This window comes from Crinia signifera, chromosome 2 (assembly GCF_055691185.1).
Source record: "Crinia signifera chromosome 2, ASM5569118v1, whole genome shotgun sequence".
Lineage (NCBI taxonomy): Eukaryota > Metazoa > Chordata > Amphibia > Anura > Myobatrachidae > Crinia > Crinia signifera.
This window is the reverse complement of record NC_139218.1, coordinates 150,657,549-150,679,373: the sequence shown is the minus strand read 5'-3', so window position 1 is coordinate 150,679,373 and position 21,825 is coordinate 150,657,549. Positions and strand designations below refer to the sequence as shown.

General features: G+C 42.6%; 1 protein-coding gene across 1 annotated transcript in view; it reads left to right on the top strand.

The window, feature by feature from the left end:
• GRM4 (glutamate metabotropic receptor 4) overlaps positions 1 to 21,322 on the top strand; it is a 228,306-nt gene extending 206,984 nt beyond the window's left edge. The window contains exons 10-11 of the mRNA XM_083173109.1: positions 1,100 to 1,346; positions 17,976 to 21,322. Of these exons, the coding sequence (XP_083029235.1) occupies positions 1,100 to 1,346; positions 17,976 to 18,025 (297 nt within the window). The 3' untranslated portion in view covers positions 18,026 to 21,322. The remainder of the gene's footprint in view (positions 1 to 1,099; positions 1,347 to 17,975) is intronic.
• Positions 21,323 to 21,825: the final 503 nt, after the last annotated feature.

Here is a 21,825-nt window from a genome sequence, read left to right as displayed (position 1 = left end):
AGAATGGTTTATGCAAAATGACAGAGTTTAAGATCTTGAATTGGCCTCCAATTTACCCAGATTTCAATCCGAGCTACTGTGGGATTTTCTGCTACAGTCCGAGTCATGAAGACCCCATGTCACAATTTACAGGATTTAAAGCTTCTGCTGCTAACGTCTTGGTGCCAAATATAACAGAGGTTCTTTGATGTCCATTTATTGATGGCTCAGAGTTACTTCGCACAATATTAGGCAGGTGATGTTAATGTTATGGCTGATCAGTGTATATAATGAGACTATGTGCCATATTGTCTCTAATACAATTAGTAATCTGCACCACTGGCTACTGACTGGGTATGGAGCAAGCATTACGGTGTGCATGTTATTGTGCTTTGTAAAGAACAGTATCACAAGTATGATTTGGGTCTAAAAATTACTATTTGCTCCCAATGCAGTTCATTTATTCAGTTATTTGCAATCACTGTTTTCCTAGGTAGGGATTTCCAATGTCAGATTTAGCATACTGTAGGTAACTTTATTAGGACATTGGTCATTCAGGTAGAGGGGTCTGTGTACTAGAGTAAGCCTTGGACTGAGATAAGGTACTATCAGCTCCTAACTGAGGGGAGAGTTTTCACTCCCACACTCGCTAAAGAGGCAAAGCCTTCACGATATGCCCCCTGTCTACTTTATCTCCATTCAAAGCTTAGTACATAAACCGTTGGCCCTGACATAGACCTCCAAATCACTTGTGCTAATGCAGGGGTATCCGTAAAACCTGGTGTGAAGAGCTGGATAACTGGAGCGGCTCTTGTCACTTCACATACTTGAGTTTGAAAAGTCAGATAAAGCTTCATATATTTTTTGGCTATATGTTATGCATATTCATTGTCATACATCAGATGTGCCTCTCCCCATCTTACATGTCTAGTCTATGCCTTTCATAATGACCTAAGCATAATGTAATTTATGACTGTCATCATCTAGGCCCTTAGAATATCACAACAATGCATGGCTGTCTCTACAGATGTATGATGTCTAGCTGCGGTAGTGTGTTTACCATATTGGTTTTATTACCACTCACAGATTTTTTTCTGCTCACTCCTAATCTTGTTCATAGATGCATATCCAGACCACCACGCTTACCATCTCAGTGAGTTTGAGTGCCTCGGTGTCCTTAGGTATGCTGTACATGCCCAAGGTCTACGTTATCCTTTTTCACCCAGAACTGAATGTGCCCAAACGCAAAAGAAGCCTAAAAGCTGTTGTCACCGCGGCAACAATGACCAACAAGTTCACCCAAAAGGGAGGATACAGACCCAATGGCGAGGCCAAGACTGAGCTATGTGACAGCATGGAGACACAAGGTAATTCGCATTGTTAGGAAACTTTGGAATCTGCACCACACACTTGATGGTTGTGTAAACAGGTTATTAAGTCAGTTATCAAAAGTAAACTATAATCTGCGCCTACATTATGACAGTGATGTTAATCTCTCCTTATCCATGCTAGCCATATAAATGGAATTAATAATAAGATTTGAACCAAGTTATAGCATTTTTCAAGAAATGAGAAAAAAAAGGTTGCAACAACGTCAAATCATCGAAGCCATAGCTACAGACCTGTGACTAAGAGGGTAATAAGGATTAGCCTTTCTACCGAGAAATAAAAGACACTGATTTGTTGTTGTCTCTAGGTCACGTTTCTTTTGAATAAACAGCTGTATATCAATAGCTCCCCCAACCCCTCCTGGTGCCGACGCTGAGAAAACACAGCATACAGCTAATGACGCTGTCAGAATTCATCTTCTCATTCACAGGTTCAATATCAAGCGACATCTCCCACAGGCTGCAGCCTTAGACATCATGCAGTAACCTGGGGGTGTACTCAGCATGCATTCCATACAAATTCCCACAAAGCTTCATCTACTGAATACGGAGCATTCAAGGCATATGCATGAATCCTGGCACAGTGCAGCATATTTAATCATAATTATATTTTTCAGCATGCATTGTGTATGGCTGCAAAGCTATATAATACAGTTTTGCATACATTGCCAGTGTACATTTGTTCTTATCACTTGAATGTAGACAATATTATGGTATGAAAGAGCAATATATGCATAACACATATATTGCCCAGATGTTTACTGCACAATGTTCCCATATTTGCCCGTAATGTATTTTCTAAGTGTTATATTTTTCAGAACTGACAATTTTGTTGCGTCTCTGTCTTCACTATCTTACTGTGCTATCATTTCTCACCTAATATTAGATTCAGTAGGTAAATAAAAAGGAGTAAACCAGCAGTATTGTATAATAACAAAACAACAGACAGGAATACACCAGGCTTGCCTACCCTCCTGGAATGGCAGGGAGCCTCCCAAAAATTGGGTCAGACTCCCTGCCCCCCGGGAAGGTGGGCAAGAGTCCCAGTTTCTGGTCATAGCCCCCGCTCCCCGCTGGTTTAATTACTGCAAATCACGGGTCCGCAAAGACGGGGCAGGGCTAAAATGACGCAATAGCGGCATGGGAGGCGGGTCCAAGTGATGTCAGCCTTGCCCCTGCCCCCCTGACGTGTTGCCTCTCCAGGCTTCTCCCAGAGAGGTGAATTGAAAGTAGGCAAGTATGGAATACACTGGGCCTCATTTTTAAAGTTCACTACACAATCTCTTTGCGCCAGGACTCCCCAGCACACAATCACTTTGGGCACAGCAGAAAGGACGCTAGAAATGTAAGAGGCAGAACAATCTCTGAAGGTGCATTGTGCAAATGTCACATCGCAGTCTTCCATTTTATCACTTTAGTCACTTTTATTCCAAAGCCAGAATTATAGTTACTTTGAAGTTTTCCCCCTTGAAATATATCTAATATTCATTGATAGCTTAAATATATTATCATGTCAGAGAACATCCGCACTGTTTTACTACATGAGGCAATTCTGTTTTGCACGTGAACCTTTTCATTTTATTACTCTGATTATGCCTTTTTCACTGAAGTGCAACATAGGTATATAGAACGAGATCCCTGAACTGCCAGTGAATTGTTGTAAAATTCAAATGCTTTTGGACAGTTGAAATGAAACACATAAGGAATGGGTTTCTAAAATGTGCCACCCCCCCCCCCCCCTTGTCTTCTTTAAAAATGTTATGGTGCGTACTCACTAAACTCAAATCCCGTGGGCCATTTCGCCATGGCAACCAGATTGTGGTTCCTGGTAACCATATTTTTATGTGGGCATGCCTATAACCTTGATTTTATGGATACAGGAGTGTGTGTGCTGACTGCAAGCCTACCATCCTGGTCTCTGTCCCCACTCCAGCTGGTATGCATGGTCAAGTATTGCTGGGGGGTTGTGTTGTGTGCCCTCTGTGGCTGTGGAGGTATTTAGCTGTGGAGGATGTTAGCTGTGGTTTACCCCCTCAGCTGTGTGGCCCCAGGGTAGGGCTACCACATGGAGGCTAGAGCTTATGTTCAGCACTGGTTCTCTTGCCCAACCCCCCTCCTGCTGGAGATCAGAGGCAATGTGAATAGTGGTGCCCGACCTCCCCTGTCCCCCTCCTGCTGGAGTTCAGTGGCAACGCGGGCAGCGATGCCCGACCCCCCCTCTCCTCCTCCTGACATACTGACAGAGATCAGCAGTGCCCTCCCCTCCTCTCCCCCTCCTGCTGGAGATCAGCAGCAGCATGGGCAGCAGTGCCCCCCCATCCTCTGTTGCTGTGATGAAGAGATTACTGCATCAACAACAACAAGTTATAAAGGAACTTCCATGGCTGATCTATGATCATACATACCACTGGTATTGCAAAATGTGATATATGTTCCTCATTTCCTGAAATGGCAGATGGAAATTCAAAGATAGTGCAAGGTTATACAGGGCCTTTAAAGATGGACAGCTTTCGAAAGCATCAAAAATCATATCGGCATCAAAAGTGTGTAAAAGCTCGGTTTGCTGCATGCGTAACCAGTTTGCTGCATGCGTAAAGAAAATGGATGAAAAGATGTTTAAGCATTTAAAACTACTTTTTGATGTGCCATACATACAACATTGCAAAAAATAACAAGCCCTTTTCTGACTTTGAAGGATGACTACAAAATAGGGGGTTGAAACAGCAATGATAAAAAGATTTAAAGAATGTATCTCCATTGCAAATGTTACAGATGGAGGTATTGTCATTCATCCGACAGCGCGCAGGCGGGATGCGCATACCGAGAAGGGATTTTATGGCACGTTGTCAGGATAAATTAAGGATTATTAATTGATTTCTAATAATCAACTAAAATCAGCTAAATCTGTTACTATACTACTTGATGGATCAACTGATAATAATGATGTTGAAGAGTTAATCATCTATGTGAAATACACCAAGAACAATGCTGTATGTGAAACCTTTTTGTTAGTTGTATTGTACCTCTTGAAAGTGCAACATAAGAAGGCTACTTAAACACCACGGAGAAGGAACTAGATAAACTTGTACTTCAGAAATCACTGTTTTTCAATCAACTAAATGGTATCAAACTTGACTGATGCAGAAAATGGACTGGTACAGAAAATTAAGCAAAAAGTTATTGATATCCATTATATTGCACATACAGTAGATTAAACTTGAGTGTTCTGTCAAAAATGTGAAGTACACGCAGAACCTTGACATGGTCTTGAAGATGCTGTTTATATTCTATCAGCAGTCTCCAAACAGACTGTGAGAATTAAAAGTTGTTGCTGAAAATACGGAACTCAAGATTAGAAAGTTTCAATTCTTGCATAATGTACGATTGGTTGCAAGCAAGGTGTGCACTCTCTCAACACATGTTACAGACTGTTACAGAGTGTCACCATTCATCTGCAAAGTGTTGCAGCACATAATGATAACTCTTTATCAGTTGCAAATTTGTGCACATGCTGAACTTTATACTGGACTACCTGGTGTTACACAAACATATTTCAATCTTGTTTAAAAAGAAAAAGATATTTTTCTGAGCACAAAATAGATGCATGTTAAAAACACAATCTCATCTCTACTATCACTTAATTCATCCAATGGATTATATGAAGAAAAGTTTCTGAATACTAGTACTTTAGCTGGGAAGTACCAAGATGTGCAGCTGCACGGTGTAAGTATTGCAGCAACATCATCTGTCCAAATAGAAAAAGAAAATGTAATTAAATACTTAAAAGTGATTGTAGTGCACTACAAGTTTTGATTCTGTACATTCACTTGGCCAACTGAAAGCAGCTTGGAAAGTTAAGGTGTTCTTGAAATAACAAATTTAGCACTTCATTTTAAAGAATTGCTGTCAGCAGGTAAAGGTGGTTTCTGTGAAACAAATCTACTCAAGGAGTGGTATGTATTCAAAGTTTTTTGCAAAACGAAAAAACCGAGTGACCTTCAGTTATCACTGACAGATTTCTGATTCTGGGAAAGTTGTTGTGCAATGTTTCTGTTTTGCCAGTTTCCATGGTGTCCTGTGATAGAGGATTCAGTCTGATGAATGTAATTTAAACCAAGCTAAAATCACTGCAAGATGAAAGTTTAGGTGAGCTGATGATTGTCAAGATCTGGGAGTTGAGGACCCAGTTGTGACCTTGATAGTCCGGTGGAAGATAATGGAGGGACCCCTATAATGATAAAGTAACTTTATTAATAACCAAGTTCAAGGATATACAGGCGTATGCAGAAAATCGAATAATGACTGTGTGTCCAAAAATATACAGGGACTGAACTGGAATGAGAATTTAGGCCAAGGAATAAAGCAAGGCAATAAACTAATGTTCATCAGGAATAGGCTTGAACCCAGTGGCATAACTACAGAGGGTGCAGGGGATGCAACTGCTATTGGGCCCGGCCATTTGGGGGGCCCAAGGTCCCAGCAGGCTATCCCCTGCACCCTCTTTAATTGTATTATATTTTCATTTAAAAAACATTGCAGTGCAATCATGGCTGCACTGCCATCCTGTAGTCGCCCCCCCTTCAGTGACTGCCTGCAGCACAAATGAGAGCGTGTGCAGCAGAAGCAGGACACACAGGAGCCAATGCAGAGCCTCCGCTGCCAGAGGTGCCGCACAGCCCGATGATGCCGGTGCACAGGAGACCCTACAATGATGGAGCCAACGGAAGCTACTACCAGCGCCGGTGAGACCCGCCAAGGTTGTGTACAGACATCACCTCTGCAGAGGAAGAGGCAAAGGAAGGTGAGAACGAGACCTGCACAGTGCCGCTTGTACTGTGGGGTGTGTCAGGGAATATGCTCTGCAAAACCACAAAACACACATGGCCTTCCTCACTACAAACTTCTGATTTCACTCCTCTCCTCTCTTCCCCTCACACCCTCCTCTATCCCCTTTCATCTTTATCACTACCCCCTTGGCTCCCTTCTCTCCCTCTCCCCACCACATCCCCTATATCCCCCTGCCTCTCTCTTTCTCTCTCTCCCCTTGCCTCCCTCTCTCCTCCCAGTCCCCTATATCCCCCTGCCTCTCTCTCCCCCAACCCCTTGCCTCCCCTCTTTTCCCACACTCCCACTCGCACCCCACAACCCAAGCTATCCCCCTGCCTATCTTTCTCACCTCTTCCTTCTTGCCTCCCCTCGCTTCCTCTCCCCATGTTCCTCTCTGTCTCACTCCACCTCTTCCTCTTTTTTTATGTCTATCCTCTCTTTTTTCTCTCCCATCATATTTTTCGCTCTTGCCCATCCTCTTTTCACTCTCCTTTTTTATCTATCCAGTGCTCTTTTTCATACTGTACTCTCTCCCTTGCTGTCTCTCTTCTTTATCTCTCTCCTTCTGCCCTTCTCTCTTCTCTTCTCTCTTCTCCCCCTGACACCATCTTTCTCTCAGCAGTCCACCATCTCTTTATCTCTCTCTTTGTGACCCTAGTCTCTCTCTTTCCTTTATCTCTCTCCTCCCCATGCTTCTCCACTCTCTCTTTTTCCCCTCTCTATGACAGTCTTTCCCTATATTTCTCTTCCTGATACCTACTCTCTCACTCACCATCTTGCCCCCTTATGCTATAGCTGGCATTACCCTCCACAGCAAAGCTCTGCCGGCGGGGGGATTGAGCGGCTTATAAATTGATGGTTTTTTACCGCATTTCTATTTTAGTACATCCCAGCATTTATCTTTCCCCTCTTTCCATTTTTGAGCATGCTAGAGGAGGCCGCCGCCTCCTCTAGCATCCTCAAAAAGTATCTGCTGTAAGGGGGCGCCCATTTTGTGAGGGTTATTTTCATTAACAGAAGCCTGCCAGGAGGAGAGCCGGGACTGCAGACAATAGAGACAGACGAGTAGATCTGCGGGTCCCAGCGGTGGCGGCGGTGAACAGAGGGGCAAGGTTGGTCCCGGACCCCAGCAGCAGTGTAGCGCATGATAGCCCCCTGGCGCCCACACTTAATCAGCGCCTCCCCATGACCGTGGGGTCTGCGGGACTATTGTTACGCCACTGCTATTGTCACGCCACTAAAATCTGTGCAACCACTGAGATCCCGGGCCTCTTCCCTGATATGACTTAATTTTTGCTGTCCCCTCCCTGCCCCCCAAAATGCATCAAACTGTCAGTCACTGACAGTCTGATACTGGGCTGCATACTACGTCACAAGACCCATTCTGAATTTGCGCACGCGCAATCGATAATTTGCGCATCCCCTTGCATTAACATAAGTAAACATTTTCTTCAAAGTTTATAACATTCTAAAAAGATTAACAAACTTTTTAGCACCACTTCAAGAATCATAGTAGCTGCCCACTGAATAAACTCTGCAAAAGTCATATAACTTAAGTTTTATGATTGTAAACATGATTGTCTGTGTAACAAGATCTCACTAGATCGCTTAGCGCTTAGAAAATGCCCCAACATCGCTCCGTGTGTAGAAAATGAGTGATATAGAGAATGCCCCTACATCGCTCCTGCTATGAGAGCGCGTGGCCAGAAGAGTATATACGTTTGCGCGTGTTAATGTGTATATTCATGTATGTTATGAAAACTGTACTTTTTAGGGTGTCAATGTCTATTTTAACATTGGTCATGCAGTCGGACTACAAGTCCAAGCAGGCCCTTTCATGCCCCACATGCTGGGACTTGTGGTTCTCCAAGTCCCTGCTTGCAGTTGAGGCTTGCTGAGACTTGGCTTTTTACTGCACAACCCAATGTTAAATTATATATTTTTTTTTACACAAAAACAATCAGCCCGACACCTACCAAAAAATGGTGCTGGGGACATCCCCGGGCTTCAACCTTGGATGGGTAAAGCCTGGGGGGGCCTTTACTGTTGGGGCCCCATTCCATCATGGAACCCATCCAAGGCTGATTAGCCAGGTTGTTCATGTTTTGGCTGGGGGACCTTGTATAAAAAGTATCCTGGCTGTGGCATTACACCGCTGGCTGTTGAAGCCCAATGATGGTTCCAAAATATGGGATACCCCTATTTTTTTATCCCCTGTATTTTTGGAACTGGGACCAGTCCAAGAGCCCAGTGCTGGTTTCTTAAATACGGGGTGACCCTAGTTTTTCCCCCTTATTTTGGAAACCAGGACCAGCTCAAAGAGCCCAGGGCTGATTATGCTATCCCATACCATTTTTATTTTAACCAAATAATCGCACACCCCTGTAACTAAAAATCGCACCTTTACTAACAAATCGTACATTCCTGTTACTAAAAACTCACCAGAAGTTGCAAGTGATTTATCTTTGGCTGAATATTGCAAACGTGACATATGCAATTTGGTGCAATTTTTTAGCTGTCTAAAAAATTTCACCCAATTACATTTTGCCATAGGCATCTTTTTTCCACTGCAAAAATATTGGCCTTAGTGTAGAAGAAAATTAAATATTTACTACCATATATATATGGCGACATGAATACTATTAAAGAAAAATTTGGCTCCAAGTATAAAATCATGTTTTTGTAACTCCTCCAAATCCCAAAATGTCTATTGACTATTTGCATACTTTGAGGTACATTTTACTAAGCTGCCATGTTCCAGCCGAGTTGCAACTTGGCTGGTTACGAACGTGATCAGGTTTATTTGGTGTGGAAAAAAAAGCAGTTTATTTGCTAAGCTGTCGTGTTATCAGGATTAGTATTTCAGGTGGTGAATTGATTTGTGTTTGGCTGTCGAGTTTATTGGCTGCCAAACAATGCCGAACATGAAACACGCCTCTGTATTTAAAAGTAAAATAAAGAGTTAAATCTAAAAATAAAAATGGTGTTGGCCCCTCCTAAGCATAGACAGGCCCAGGCTGTATTATATGGTGCAGATTTTAAGAACCAATATCAGGCTCCACTAGTCAGTAAGTAACCAGTAAGGTAACCACCTAACTAGTCAGCCCTGACCTGGCCTGGGGACCCACTTAATAAAGCAGTGTCCCCCCTTTTGAGCACCGAAGGACCAGGCCTGAAGCTCGGGACTATTCTACCACATATGGTGGACCTGCCCGATGATCCAGTCTTATTGTGACATGATCTGTACACTAGTGTCACAAATCTCTCCTCTCTCTAATACTTCCACATCTGTCAACCTCCTCTTATGTGCCCCTTTCGATCACACCCCTATAGAAACTAACAAACCTTTTCTACACATCTCATGTTCTGCCAAATACCAAATGACCAGTAATTGGAAAGTCCCCATAGCCCTGAGTCACCCGGAACGCCTAACTAGAATATGATTTGTTGCTGTATAATTTGGTTAAGAATTTCCACTCCATATGGCTCCCGTGGAATTCCTTCCACAACACTCCCCTTCCTGGCCTTAAGTAACCCTTCTTCTTTTTCTAAATTAGTGTGTCTCTCAAGCTGCACCCTAACAGTCCTGGCTCATTGACAAAAAGCACCACCCTTACCTTCCCCCTCCTTACTGACTATTTTCAATTCTCAATATATGTGATTTGTTTACTGTTGAACGATTCTTACTATCATTTTTCCAAATGATTCTGTTTTATTGTTCTCCCCACTTTATTGACTTTATTAAAAAACAATTGGTACTTGTTTCCTAGAATGGCGCCCACTAAGCAATTTGCTTAGTGGGCTATTCTGCGTAGGAAAATCGCATCGCATGGGCCATTTTAGAGCTATGCGATGTGCGATGCGATTATTTCATGTAATTTATTCACTGCTATGTGTGCCCCAGGGCATCGCATCGCACCTCCCGCAAAATCGCATGCAATCGCAATAATATAATAATATAATAATATGATTGTATGTCCTAAAATTTTTTCATATGAATTTACGGCAGAGTTTGCTCATATAAATGATAATACAATTCTGTTGTAGTGGTGTCACGACCACCATGTCTGCTACCCGATTCCTCTGTGCTATCCCTAGCCCCAAGACCTCTGACAGGTCATCTCCTGCCCTGGCGCTCACCTCCGCTGCTGGTTCCCGGGCTGGTGGAGTGCATGCTGTCGCGCTGTCATCTCCGGGTGACAATAGTGGTGTGTGCTCCTGTGCCAGGCGGGTTCTGGGTAACGTGAGACATGAGCCGCCATGATGGATCCGTGTCAGGTTAGGCCTCTGGCTGGACACGCCGGCTGCAGCGCTTCCGCGCACAATCACCGCCGGCTGGTTTCCGTCGTCATCACTGGCGCAGGCCATGTTTTGGGAACCTTCAGCCTATGCTGCGCGGCTCCATTCACTGAGGTCAAGTGGCAACCAATCACCGCGCAGCTCACCCTTCAAATACTGACTTGCCAGGCTAGACCGGCAGTCAGTACAATGACGTCTACTCGCATGCATCATTGATCCTCCATGGCTGTCTGTAGTTGCTGCTACAGTTCTTGCGCCTTTGGTGAAGTCTCTTTCAAGTCTCTTGCTGATCGTTTCACTGCCTGTACCATATCATCACGGAACCCACTGCTGCCTATACGGATAGGACAAGGTTAACTCCCCAAAGGGGTAATATCTTCTCCCTCATTCCTGACGGTCAATCTCTGTGGTCATCCCTGGTTCTGCAGCTACGATCCTACTCAATACAGATTCCTTCAGACTTCATCATTCAATCCAATCCTCATCCAATCATCCAATTATTCAACCAATCATCCAATCCTCAACCAATCATCCAACTCTTCATCCAATCCTCATCCAATCATCCAATTCTTCAACCAATCTTTCTTCCAATCGCTCAATCATCCAATCTTGCAGTTATTCAATTATTCAATTACCAATCATCTCCAAAGCTCTTCCATAAAGTATTGTATATTATTGACTTTATCGACTTTATCATTTATCAGAAACTACAGTTTTATTATTGTGTCATCATTCATATTCTGTACCGCAGTATCTTCATTAAATAAGGTTTATTTTATTCAATTGGTTCACTCCCTTCTGTCGTTAATGCAACAGCCCTACATCATAGCACCCAGCCTCCGTTACACTCCAGCTGGTGCTTCATGAAACGTGACAAGTGGTGCTTATGGAAAGTCCTGCCATTTGGTCAATAGTGTATTTATTCATACATGTGTGATTTTCATTTGTATTTGAGCAAACCCTACAGATTTTTCAGTTTAGTAAAGTCTGAGCACACCACTGCCCATAAATTTCTTTCTAAACCCTGGCCATGTGCCTCTACTCCCTCGTGCCCAACTCTGACTTAGCCCATTCATGTATGACTATTCCCACTATATCTGCACTCCACATATCAACGTGTTTCTTGATCCACCTTCCACTCACAGACAAGAAATTGGTGGAAATTTTTTACAGTCTAGGGTGGAAATACAGATGGAGCCATTTTCATTCATCCTGACAGTGTGCTATACAGTATCTTCTCATCTCTGGTCCACCGAAAAAGAGGTGCCCATGCATGTGAGACGCTCAGTGATTGGTGCGCCGAGAGGGGAAGGCACGAGCACCTTACACGCTTGCGTGTCCCATTGCTGTGAATGTGAATGGTGCAAAAGCATCTCACAGACACGTGCATTTTATTCTTGGCAGACAGCGCGCCGAGACGGGAAGATATAGCATGCTGTTGAGCTCCATCTGTAGTATCGAATTACTGATCTAAAGATAGTGTCCAGCTCTAGAGGTACGGCTTTGCTACTGCCACTGCCATCTGAGAAGAGAATCACTCTGAGGAAGGTCTTCAGCTCACCTCTTCCACATATCTTCATAAGTAGTAACCGGTGGGAATCTGGGTGCCTGTAAATTAATCCGAATTCCCAACGGTTACTACTCTCCCTCTTTGGCAGCCATTATCAGGACCTACTTCACTGTGATAATGAAGTGAAGTGGGTCCGACCAAGTTATGGCTAATATGTCCATTATCCCCATCATTCTCTACCTCTCCTCATCACCATCTCTGTGTTTACAAATTAAACTTTGCTGCAACAATCTCTGTTTGCCTACAGAAAATATGATATCTGATTGCCATTCACGTGGTTGTGCTCTCTATGATTTAGCAGTCACTAGGGAGCTGTCTGTATTGTTTGGCAGCCACATGGCGCACTAGTGTGCGGCATATAGTATAATGAACTTACTATATTTGCAGTGTCATTCATATATTTTGCAGCAGCCCTACAGTGCAGCCAGTACATATATATCTTGCATGTACTGCATATTGGCATCTCTTGCTGTGGCTGCCGTTACCTGGCTGCAAGAACTACTGACTACTGACTACAGCTGGGTGGTCAAATTTAAGTGTGTGCCCAGCTGTGTTGTCATATCAATTTGTAAGTGTGTATAGCTTACTTAAACTCAGTCAACAAGATGGCCAGTCAGCTGCTTTATCTTCGCAGTGTGTACCCAGCCTTACACTGTACAAGTGTGCCTTCCATTATGCACTACTGATCCTGTGCTTAGTGTTATTCCAATTCGAGCAGAGTGCTCATCTCCATTTACCACTGTCGCCAGTCCTGTACTCAGTGCCATCTCATTTACACCAATGTGCTTCCTCTTTCCAGCCTGCATTCTCATTGTGTGCTATAAGCTACCATCTTCAGCTATCTCCATGTCTTATGATGATACACCTTGCATTACCGCTGTGTGTTGCTCACCTCAAAATTGCTCACCATTGTGTAGTATTCATCACAGTCTGCATACCATTCTGTGTGCTTATTACTGCTGTCACAGTGCAGTATGCTATTCCTGTATGTACATATGGGCAGTACCGGGTGCCGGATGACGCTCCGACAGTGGGGATCCCGACAGTCAGTATCCCGACGTCGGGATCCCGACTGCTGGTGCACCGACAGGGGGGATCCCGACTCACTGGGGCTATTCTCCCTTGTGGGGGTCCACGACCCCCATAGAGGTAGAATAGAACGTGTTGCGAGCGTATCGAGCCACCGGGCTCGCAGCGTGGTGAGCGCAACGAACCTGCAAGGGGCTTCTTTGTGCTCGCCCCCCTGTCGGTGCATCGGCAATCGGGATTTCGCCATCGGGTGGGCAGTACTTGACTCACTCTCTTCAGTTTACATCAAACCTGCCTAGTAACCCTTAGCCAAGAGGCCAAAACGAATCCAATGATGCAGTATTTGCAATATCTCTCCAAACAACGTCTGATAATATCAGTTCTATTTCTCAAGTACTGCAGATAAATTCAGAGTACAGGGAATTTCCAACATGCCCAACCACTAAGTAGGCTGACAGTGTTTCTTATGAGTGTAACAGGCACTAGCCCACTGAAGAAGTGCATAATGGGGAGCAGAATAGCCTTTTCAGACACTAGTCCCTATCTTCAGACACTAGTCCCTAGCGGTCAGTGAGAATTTCCAGGTTTACTGTGATCCAAGATCCATGTTTATGTTACTTGATCTCCCTTTTTTAGTGTATGTGCGTGGTCTATTGCACACTGTACCTGCATCCAACACCTGTCAAACTGTCTTGCACCCACACACAAGATTATTGTTCTTTATGTTAAAGAGGGGCTGTAGAGGTATGCTGTATGTGAATGATGGAAGGTACATAGTTTCCATCCCATTGATACACAGGAAGTGTTTGTTATACACAGGGGCGGATCCAGGATAAAATGACAGGGGGGCACCATGATAAAAAAGGGTTTGGTTGGGGGAGGGGCGGTGTTAGTGGTGCCAGTGTACATGCTAAGAGAGTGGCAGGAGAGGGTGGGAATGGAATTAAAAATAGGCCCTGGCATTTAAAGTACGCAGGCCCACCATGGCGACAAGTGAAGGATGTAGTTGTGTGCGCGCCGAAGGCGCGCTCCGAAAAAGGGTGTGTGGCCACTCAACAGGGGCCGTGTCAACACCATATACAAGTTCTACACATTATGCAACAAAATACTAGACCCCATTATACTTGCCCCTTACACATGATGCCAAATGGAATGAGCCAAAATTTACATAATGCCACATGGATTGAGCCAAAATTCACATAATGCCACATGGATTGAGCCAAAATTCAAATAATGCCACATGGATTGAGTCAAAATTTACATAGTAACACACACGGATTGAGCCAAAATTCACATAATGCCACACGGATTGAGCCAGAATTCACATAATGCGACACGGATTGAGCCAAAATTCCAATGCCACATGGATTGAGCCAAAATTCACATAATGCCTCATGGATTGAGCCAAAATTCACATAATGCCACATGGATTGAGCCAGAATTCACATAATGCCACATGGATTAAGCCAAAATTCACAATACACTTCATAAAAAGGGACATTGTCCACCAAAGGCGTGCATTAAACATTTACACCATAATGTCCATTACACGTTAAGTTACACGCCATTATGTCCATTATGTGTTATGCCAAACACCATAATGCCTATTAAAAATTGTGCTACATAAGTGCTGCTTCTCTACATGCTCATTGCCAAGGGTTCCATGCTCATTGCCAGAGGTTCCATGCTCGTTGCCATGTGGGATTACATGCTCATTGCCAAGGGGGAATACATGCTCGTGGTAAATGGGGGACAGCCGCCGCCAGGCAGAAGTGATAGCCACTGACAGTGGCAGAGCCTGGCTATATTCAGAGCACTGCAGGTCCCGGCTATTTGAAATAATACCCCTTTCACACCAGAAAATGCATTCCCAGGTTGGCCCCTTTTACACCAGCCTAGTCCCTGCATTTTCTGGTGTGAGGGGGAGAGAAAACCACCCCTCCCTCCCTTTAACCAGTTATCTAATTTAACCGGCTATAGCTTCGGAACCAACTGACCCATATACATGAGACAAGTATTATATTGAAGAACTTTTGAGTGGGCTTTGAATGATTTTGGTCCAGTGAAACTGGAACGTTTGGTTCCAGAGTAATCTGCCATCAAAGAACATGAACAGCCATGAAATTACATATCAAAAATAAAAAAAATCAGTTAACACACAATATCTCTGGAACCGATTGACCGATTTGGACCAGCCTGAAATCATATTGAAGGCGATTGGAATTGAATGAAATCAACCACAAGCTTCTGTGATGCCAGGGCTGGAACTGGCAGCCGTCGGAACCGGGTAGGGGTCGGAATTGACGGGTCCCATATTATCCTATGGGGAAAAAACGTTACAGGTTTGCCAGGTGATATCTCCAGTTCCCGGGGGGCTAGAGACACGGGGCTGGGCTCGTTAAAAAGCCCTGGTCCTCAGCTACAAAATAAATGACAGGGGGGGCACGTGCCCGGTGCCCCCCCCTGAATCCGCCACTGGTTATACATGAATAGCTTCTGCAGCCATTGTTCCTACAGTATTACACATCTCTGCATCTTTCCAAGGGACTGTGGAGATTTGTACAAAGACCACTTTACAGTCCGACAAAGTGATTTGGACGACATGGTCTTTTAAAAACCTCTCATTACCATGTGGTACTGTAGAATTTACAGCCTGTGGGGCTTAACTGTCATTTTAATCATCCCAAATGCTTAATTGTTACATACAGTAACTTTACGTGTGAATGTCCTGCAAACTCATTGCTCAGTGTTATCAGGAATATGAATTTAGCGATGTACAGAGATATTGAAATGATCTAAGCGGATACTCATCTGCATTCACTGTCTGATAGACAAGTTACAGCAATTACATGTGTGGGTGGAATACAGTTTTCTATTAGTAAATCTGGGATTGCATATTCCTAAAAATAATTATCTGACATGTATTTGGGCTGAAAGTAAAAGTATCTTTTATGTGGAACCAACATGTTTTGGTGGTTAATATGTTTTCTTTGTGCATGGACACCAGGCCCCACCTCTGGAATGGAGTCCTGATGTCTTGGAATGTATCAGAAGGTTCTCCTTTGAGAGGACATTACCTTAGGACATTATTATTAACATACAGTGCCCTGTGGAAAATATATGTTAACTTAGCACTATTTTCAGAGGCTGACACTTATGCACAGGAACATTATACTTTTGCTCTGGTGCTTCAAAAAGCAAATTTAAGTCACTTTTGCTGCTACATAGTGACAAAATGTTACCTGGCAAAGATTAATTCAATCATGAGCACTCCTGACCTCATTCCAATATGAAGGAGCAGGGTTATCACCATCCTTCAGATTTATTGTGTTAATTTCTCTGGATGCTCATTCTTTGGATGCAGATGATACCCAAATTCACGTATCTTCTCCTGATCTCTCATCATATGTGTTGGCCCAAGTTACTGTCTTTTGCCTTTTAATCCTGAGTGTCCTCTCACCACCTAGTACTCAATTTAGCAAAAACATAACTAGAAATAATTCCACAAGTTACTATAAATTAGTTAAATTACACGTTATATCTCTTGACTACATAAAAAACAACCCGACAGCTCAAGCCCATCAATGATTCTGAACAGTTCTTTGCTCTTCACATCCAGTCTGTTTTCAAATCCAATTACACACATCCATCAAATAACTATCATAGCCAAATATCTCACACAAGTCACTGGAAAAACCTAAATTCATGCACTTATCTAATACATTGACTACTGGTCATCATCCCCCTACCACATTTTTCCTGTTACAGTGTATTTTGAATTAAATGGACAGCTCTGTAGGTCCATACACACTGGGCGTTTATGCCCAGTGTGTAAGGAAAGCGATGATCGCTATCATCGCTGGGGGGAAAGCCGCTTAGTGCATACACACTGATCCGCTTTCTCCTGGCGCCGTCAGTGGGGGGGAGGGGCTTTGCATAGCACAGAGCTATGCAAAGCCGTTCTCAAAGCCGTTCATCTGCTGGTAATACCAGCAGATGAGTGGCTTCCCTGCTCATCGCCAAGCGATACACACTGGGCGGCTTTGAGCTAAAAGCTGCTCAAACTGGGCGTTTTGAGCGGCTTTCAGCCAAAATTCGCCCAGTGTGTATGGGCCTTATCTGTTAGCCCATGAGCATATAATATATATATATAGAGAGAGAGAGAGAGAGAGAGAGAGAGAGAGAGTAATTGCGGGGCACAAAAGCAACACATTTCATAGATGATTACCTCCATTTCTTCAAGAAGAATTTTTATAAATGAATAAAAATGAATAAAAAGATGTTTCATAGTTTGTTTTGCACATTAGACTATACAATTGTGTGACTACACAAACATACTGTACACCACTTTTTTTTTAACTCCACAAGATCTGGGTCCTTCATTCACATTCTTCCATATGCCGTTATAGGACTTTATGTTGGCGGTGCCGATTCTGGGGAATGACGCCTCACAAATATCTTTTAGCCTTCAAACCTTTTAGGCTTTAGCCGATAAGTCTTTTAGTCTTTAACTGAAAACACATCTTTTCAGACAAGCATAGCAAATTCTATGAGTATTCATTGCCTTAGTGTGTACCCAGCTTATGCTATTCTGTCCAAATACCTCCCCTATAAGCAGTTCAAATACAGTGTACATGTGTCCTCTTACTACTGTATATCTAAAACACTCTACGACTGTAGTTACTTGCCCTCTTACTTGTTTGATGTTAATATCTACTTTACTTTTGCAGTATTACTATTTTATAGTTGGTGCTCTTATTTCTGTATAGCGCAAGTGTGTAGCGATGTTTTTATCTCTAAATATATTGTATAAACTTTTTATAAAGAGCATGTATACACAAAATAATAAAAAATGCTTTTTTTAATGTTTGTTTCTATTCTAGCTCTGGCCAGTAAACCCACGTATGTCAGCTACAGTAACCACGCTATATAGACAGCACTGATTGGAAATACCCTTGAACATTGGGAGGGGCCAAACCGGTGGTCACATAAGATGCCGCTCAGTACTGAAAATCGGGACCAGTCAGGATGGATAGTTAACCCGTCGTAGGACGGAGAAGCGCGTCTGGCGCAGACGAGAGAAACAAGCTGGCATCAAAGCCACAGACCTGGGCACATGAAATTCCATACATATTAAGGATCTGAAAACACATCATAACTTGTTACATGTTCCAGTTCAAATGTTCAGAATTGTATTAATTTAAAACCTTGTTTTTATTATATTTTTTGAAATATTTTTTTCATATTTATACATGAATTATTGCAATTTTTTGTGTTTTTATTCCACAGAAGCACATCTATTTTGGATGTGTTAATTTTATTGCATTTCCATATTTTTTAAATTATTACTGGTAAAAAGTAGAAACAGGATATTTTGATGTTCCCTATTCACTTTTGTGCCCACATTGTTTTCAAGAAAAAAATATAAGTTCAATTATTCTTGTGCTTTAATTGCAGTTATTCTATACCCTACCATCATGCCTGCACCCCTAAAACTCTATTTAATTACACTGAGTTCACATTATTTTTGCCATTGATTTTCCCTTTTGAAATACAGCTAAACATACTGCCTGTTCCAAATGAAAACTGCTTTTGCTCTTTTCTTCTATTTTAATGTCAGAATTCAGTTTAGAATGTAATTTCTAACTGCCAATTTATATCATTTCAAACTACGACATTAAAAGGGACACATATAAAAGTTGAGGTGGATTTAATGTAGAGACAATTATTAACATTTTTCAGAGACTTTTCTAACAAGTTTGCAGACATTGCACCTATTAGACCAAAAATGCCAAATATTACTAATATTACAATAGAGGCAAATGACCTTATTTCTAGACACTTACAACTGGGTCTGATTAGGTAACAGAGGTACTGTACCATTATTTTTTTCAACTGAATGAAATGACTTGACCTGATTATGCTGATATATTAAATATCTACACTTTTATTTTCCCTTTCCCTGCTCCATCCATATTCATTTCTTAATATATGTTTCCAAATTCTGTTTTGTCTTTTGTACTGCTCTGTTCTTTCTCTCTTGCTTTTCTTTTGCTCTTTAAGCAGAGAAAAATGTATAGGTTTCTTTGTGATGCAATGGGATTGAATTATTATTTTACGTTTCATTGTATAATTTTCAAGAGATAATTTGGCAAAAAATGATGCGAACAAAGAGATGTTCTGGTATGGCTCATTTACCTTCAGATTAGGGAAGTCTGTGTATGGCACTGTCTATTATCACCAAGGACCAAATAAGACCTTGTTATATGAAATGCTCACACATACTGGGCAGTATTCAATGAGAAAAGTTCTCCGTGTTTTGTGGAGAATTTGTGCTTTGTTCGCCTTGGACGGAGCATTTTGCTCTCCAAAAGCGAGCAACCATATTCAATGTGAAATATTCTCCGTCTTTTTAAGTGATTTTCTCCGTCTCTCTCCGTGTAGCAATTCTCCATCTTTTGATGGAGAGCTGGAATGTGAACTTTTGAACGTAAAGGTTTTTTTTTTAAATTTTGGTGTCAAAAAATAAGGTTTTTTTTCCTGTGAAGGGGCATGTTATTTTTATTCATGTGCTTATAGCACATGAATATATATTTAATTTAAAAAAAAAAATATTTTTTTACATTTTTTTTTTATTTTTTTTTTACACAGTGCAGCCAGCAGGGGGCCCGAGCGCTCGAGCCGCTCATTAGATATTCATATATTCACTGCACCCGAACGTAACTATGCACGAACGGTGCAGTGAATACTGGGTCCCCCGCTGGCTATAGGGGGGTGCAGCCTGGGTCCTGGAGAGCCCCCCTCCCCTCCACAGTCCTCTGGAGCAGCCAGGGAGACTTTAATCTCTCTGGCTGCTTCCGGCTCCCTGAAAGCTCCCTGCTCCCTGCAGGGGTTAAGACTCGCCGCGAGTGGCGGCGAGTCTTAACCACATTGAATAGAGGGAGCAGGAGTGGCAGCGAGCCCTCCGGAACACGGAGAGTGCATGGAGAGCGAAATAAAACGCTCTCCATGCACGGAGAACTTTTTCATTGAATACTGCCCAGAGACTGGATGTTTGAGGCATAGTAACTGTTCTGTAGATTTCTCTTGGTCAGTGAGATCAGAGATTTTCTGCTAATCCAACAGATCTGTAATCAGATTTATTCTGATTATCTCCATAAACTGTAGACTACAGCTCTTGCTTTTTCATATTTAAAAAATGAGAATGCATATTTTCCCTGTACATTTGTTAGTGTAAAAAGCTGGCTTCATTCAGCAATCAGATACCTATTAGGGGTATGGATCATTGGGTAGACAGCAGGATGGTCGACAAGCATTAGATCGACACCATTAGCTTGACATGCATTTAGGTCGACATGCAGGAAGGTCAACATGACTGTAGGTCAACATGGGTTAGGTCAACAGGGCCATTAGGTCAACACATGTAAGAGGTAGACACGGGGAAGATCGACAGCCAAAAGGTCGACATGGGGTTTTTCACATTTTTGTGTCCCGAATTTCTACGCAGTAGACATGGACACGGAACCGTAGCACTGTGTCGCTGCACTCATCATGCTTCGGGTACAGTGCCTCGCTACACTCAGCACACTATTTTATTCTCCCACCATGCCCTACTGGATGATAGGGCATGAAATACTGCCTGTCGGCACATGTCGCCTCAAAAACAATTTGACCTTTTGACTGTTGACCTTCCCCATGTCGACCTAATGCGTGTGTCGACCTAATGACTCTGTCGACCTAACCCATGTCGACCTACAGTCATGTCGACCTAAATGAATGTCGACCTAATGCTTGTCGACCACCATGCTGTAGACCTAGTGACTGTATCCCCCTATTAGTGGGCAGCTTTAGAAAGACCTCTTTACAACAAAAAGTTACTACTGCAAAGGCAACACTACTCTCACTGGAGCATAGCATGTTAATAATGTCTTTAGTAACTTTGTGGTATATACTCCCTACATGGGGAAAACAATGCTACAATTTGATTTCATTGCTAAAATGATCATATTTTAACATGGTGTCTGTTCCCAGAATTTGCCCCTCCCATGGTCAGCGTGCAATGTATTTACTGTATGATGAGAGTCAGAAATTTATTTTTCACCCTACACCCCATTGCAAACCTTGCGAGGTGCCTGCGTTTATGCAAAATTGTGTGTGCATGAAAATCACAGAGTCTTGAAAAAAACGTCTTTTCTTTCTTTTCTACCTGAGTGTTTCTAATAAAAGTTTTTTAAAAATAATAATAATAATGCCGGTGTATTATTTAGAGCGAGCTGGATTATTACATAAAGCAAATATTTCTTGGACATGTTATAGTGTCATATAATGAGAAATATTATAGTTTGGGCATTTAGAGGTACATTTATTAAAGCTTCTAAAAAATAAAATAGGTGATGTTGTCCATAGCAACATATTCTGTCAATCATTTTCTAGAATGCAATAGAGAAATGATAGACAGAATCTTATTGGTTGCTAGGGGTAACATTACCATTTTTCATCTTTAGAAGCTTTAGTAAAATTACCCTTTATAGCAGAATATTCGGTACTTGTGAGTTATCCGGGCTGCCGATTTTTTCATCGCGCCCGAAATCGGGCGAGCGCAGCGAGTCCGCGAGGGGCGGCGATACGCGTCCTCCGACCTTTTCATGCCCTACTATCCACTAGGGCGTGGAGTGAGAATAGAATAGTGTGGCGAGCGCAGCGAGCCACCGAGCCCGAAGCGTGGCGAGCGCA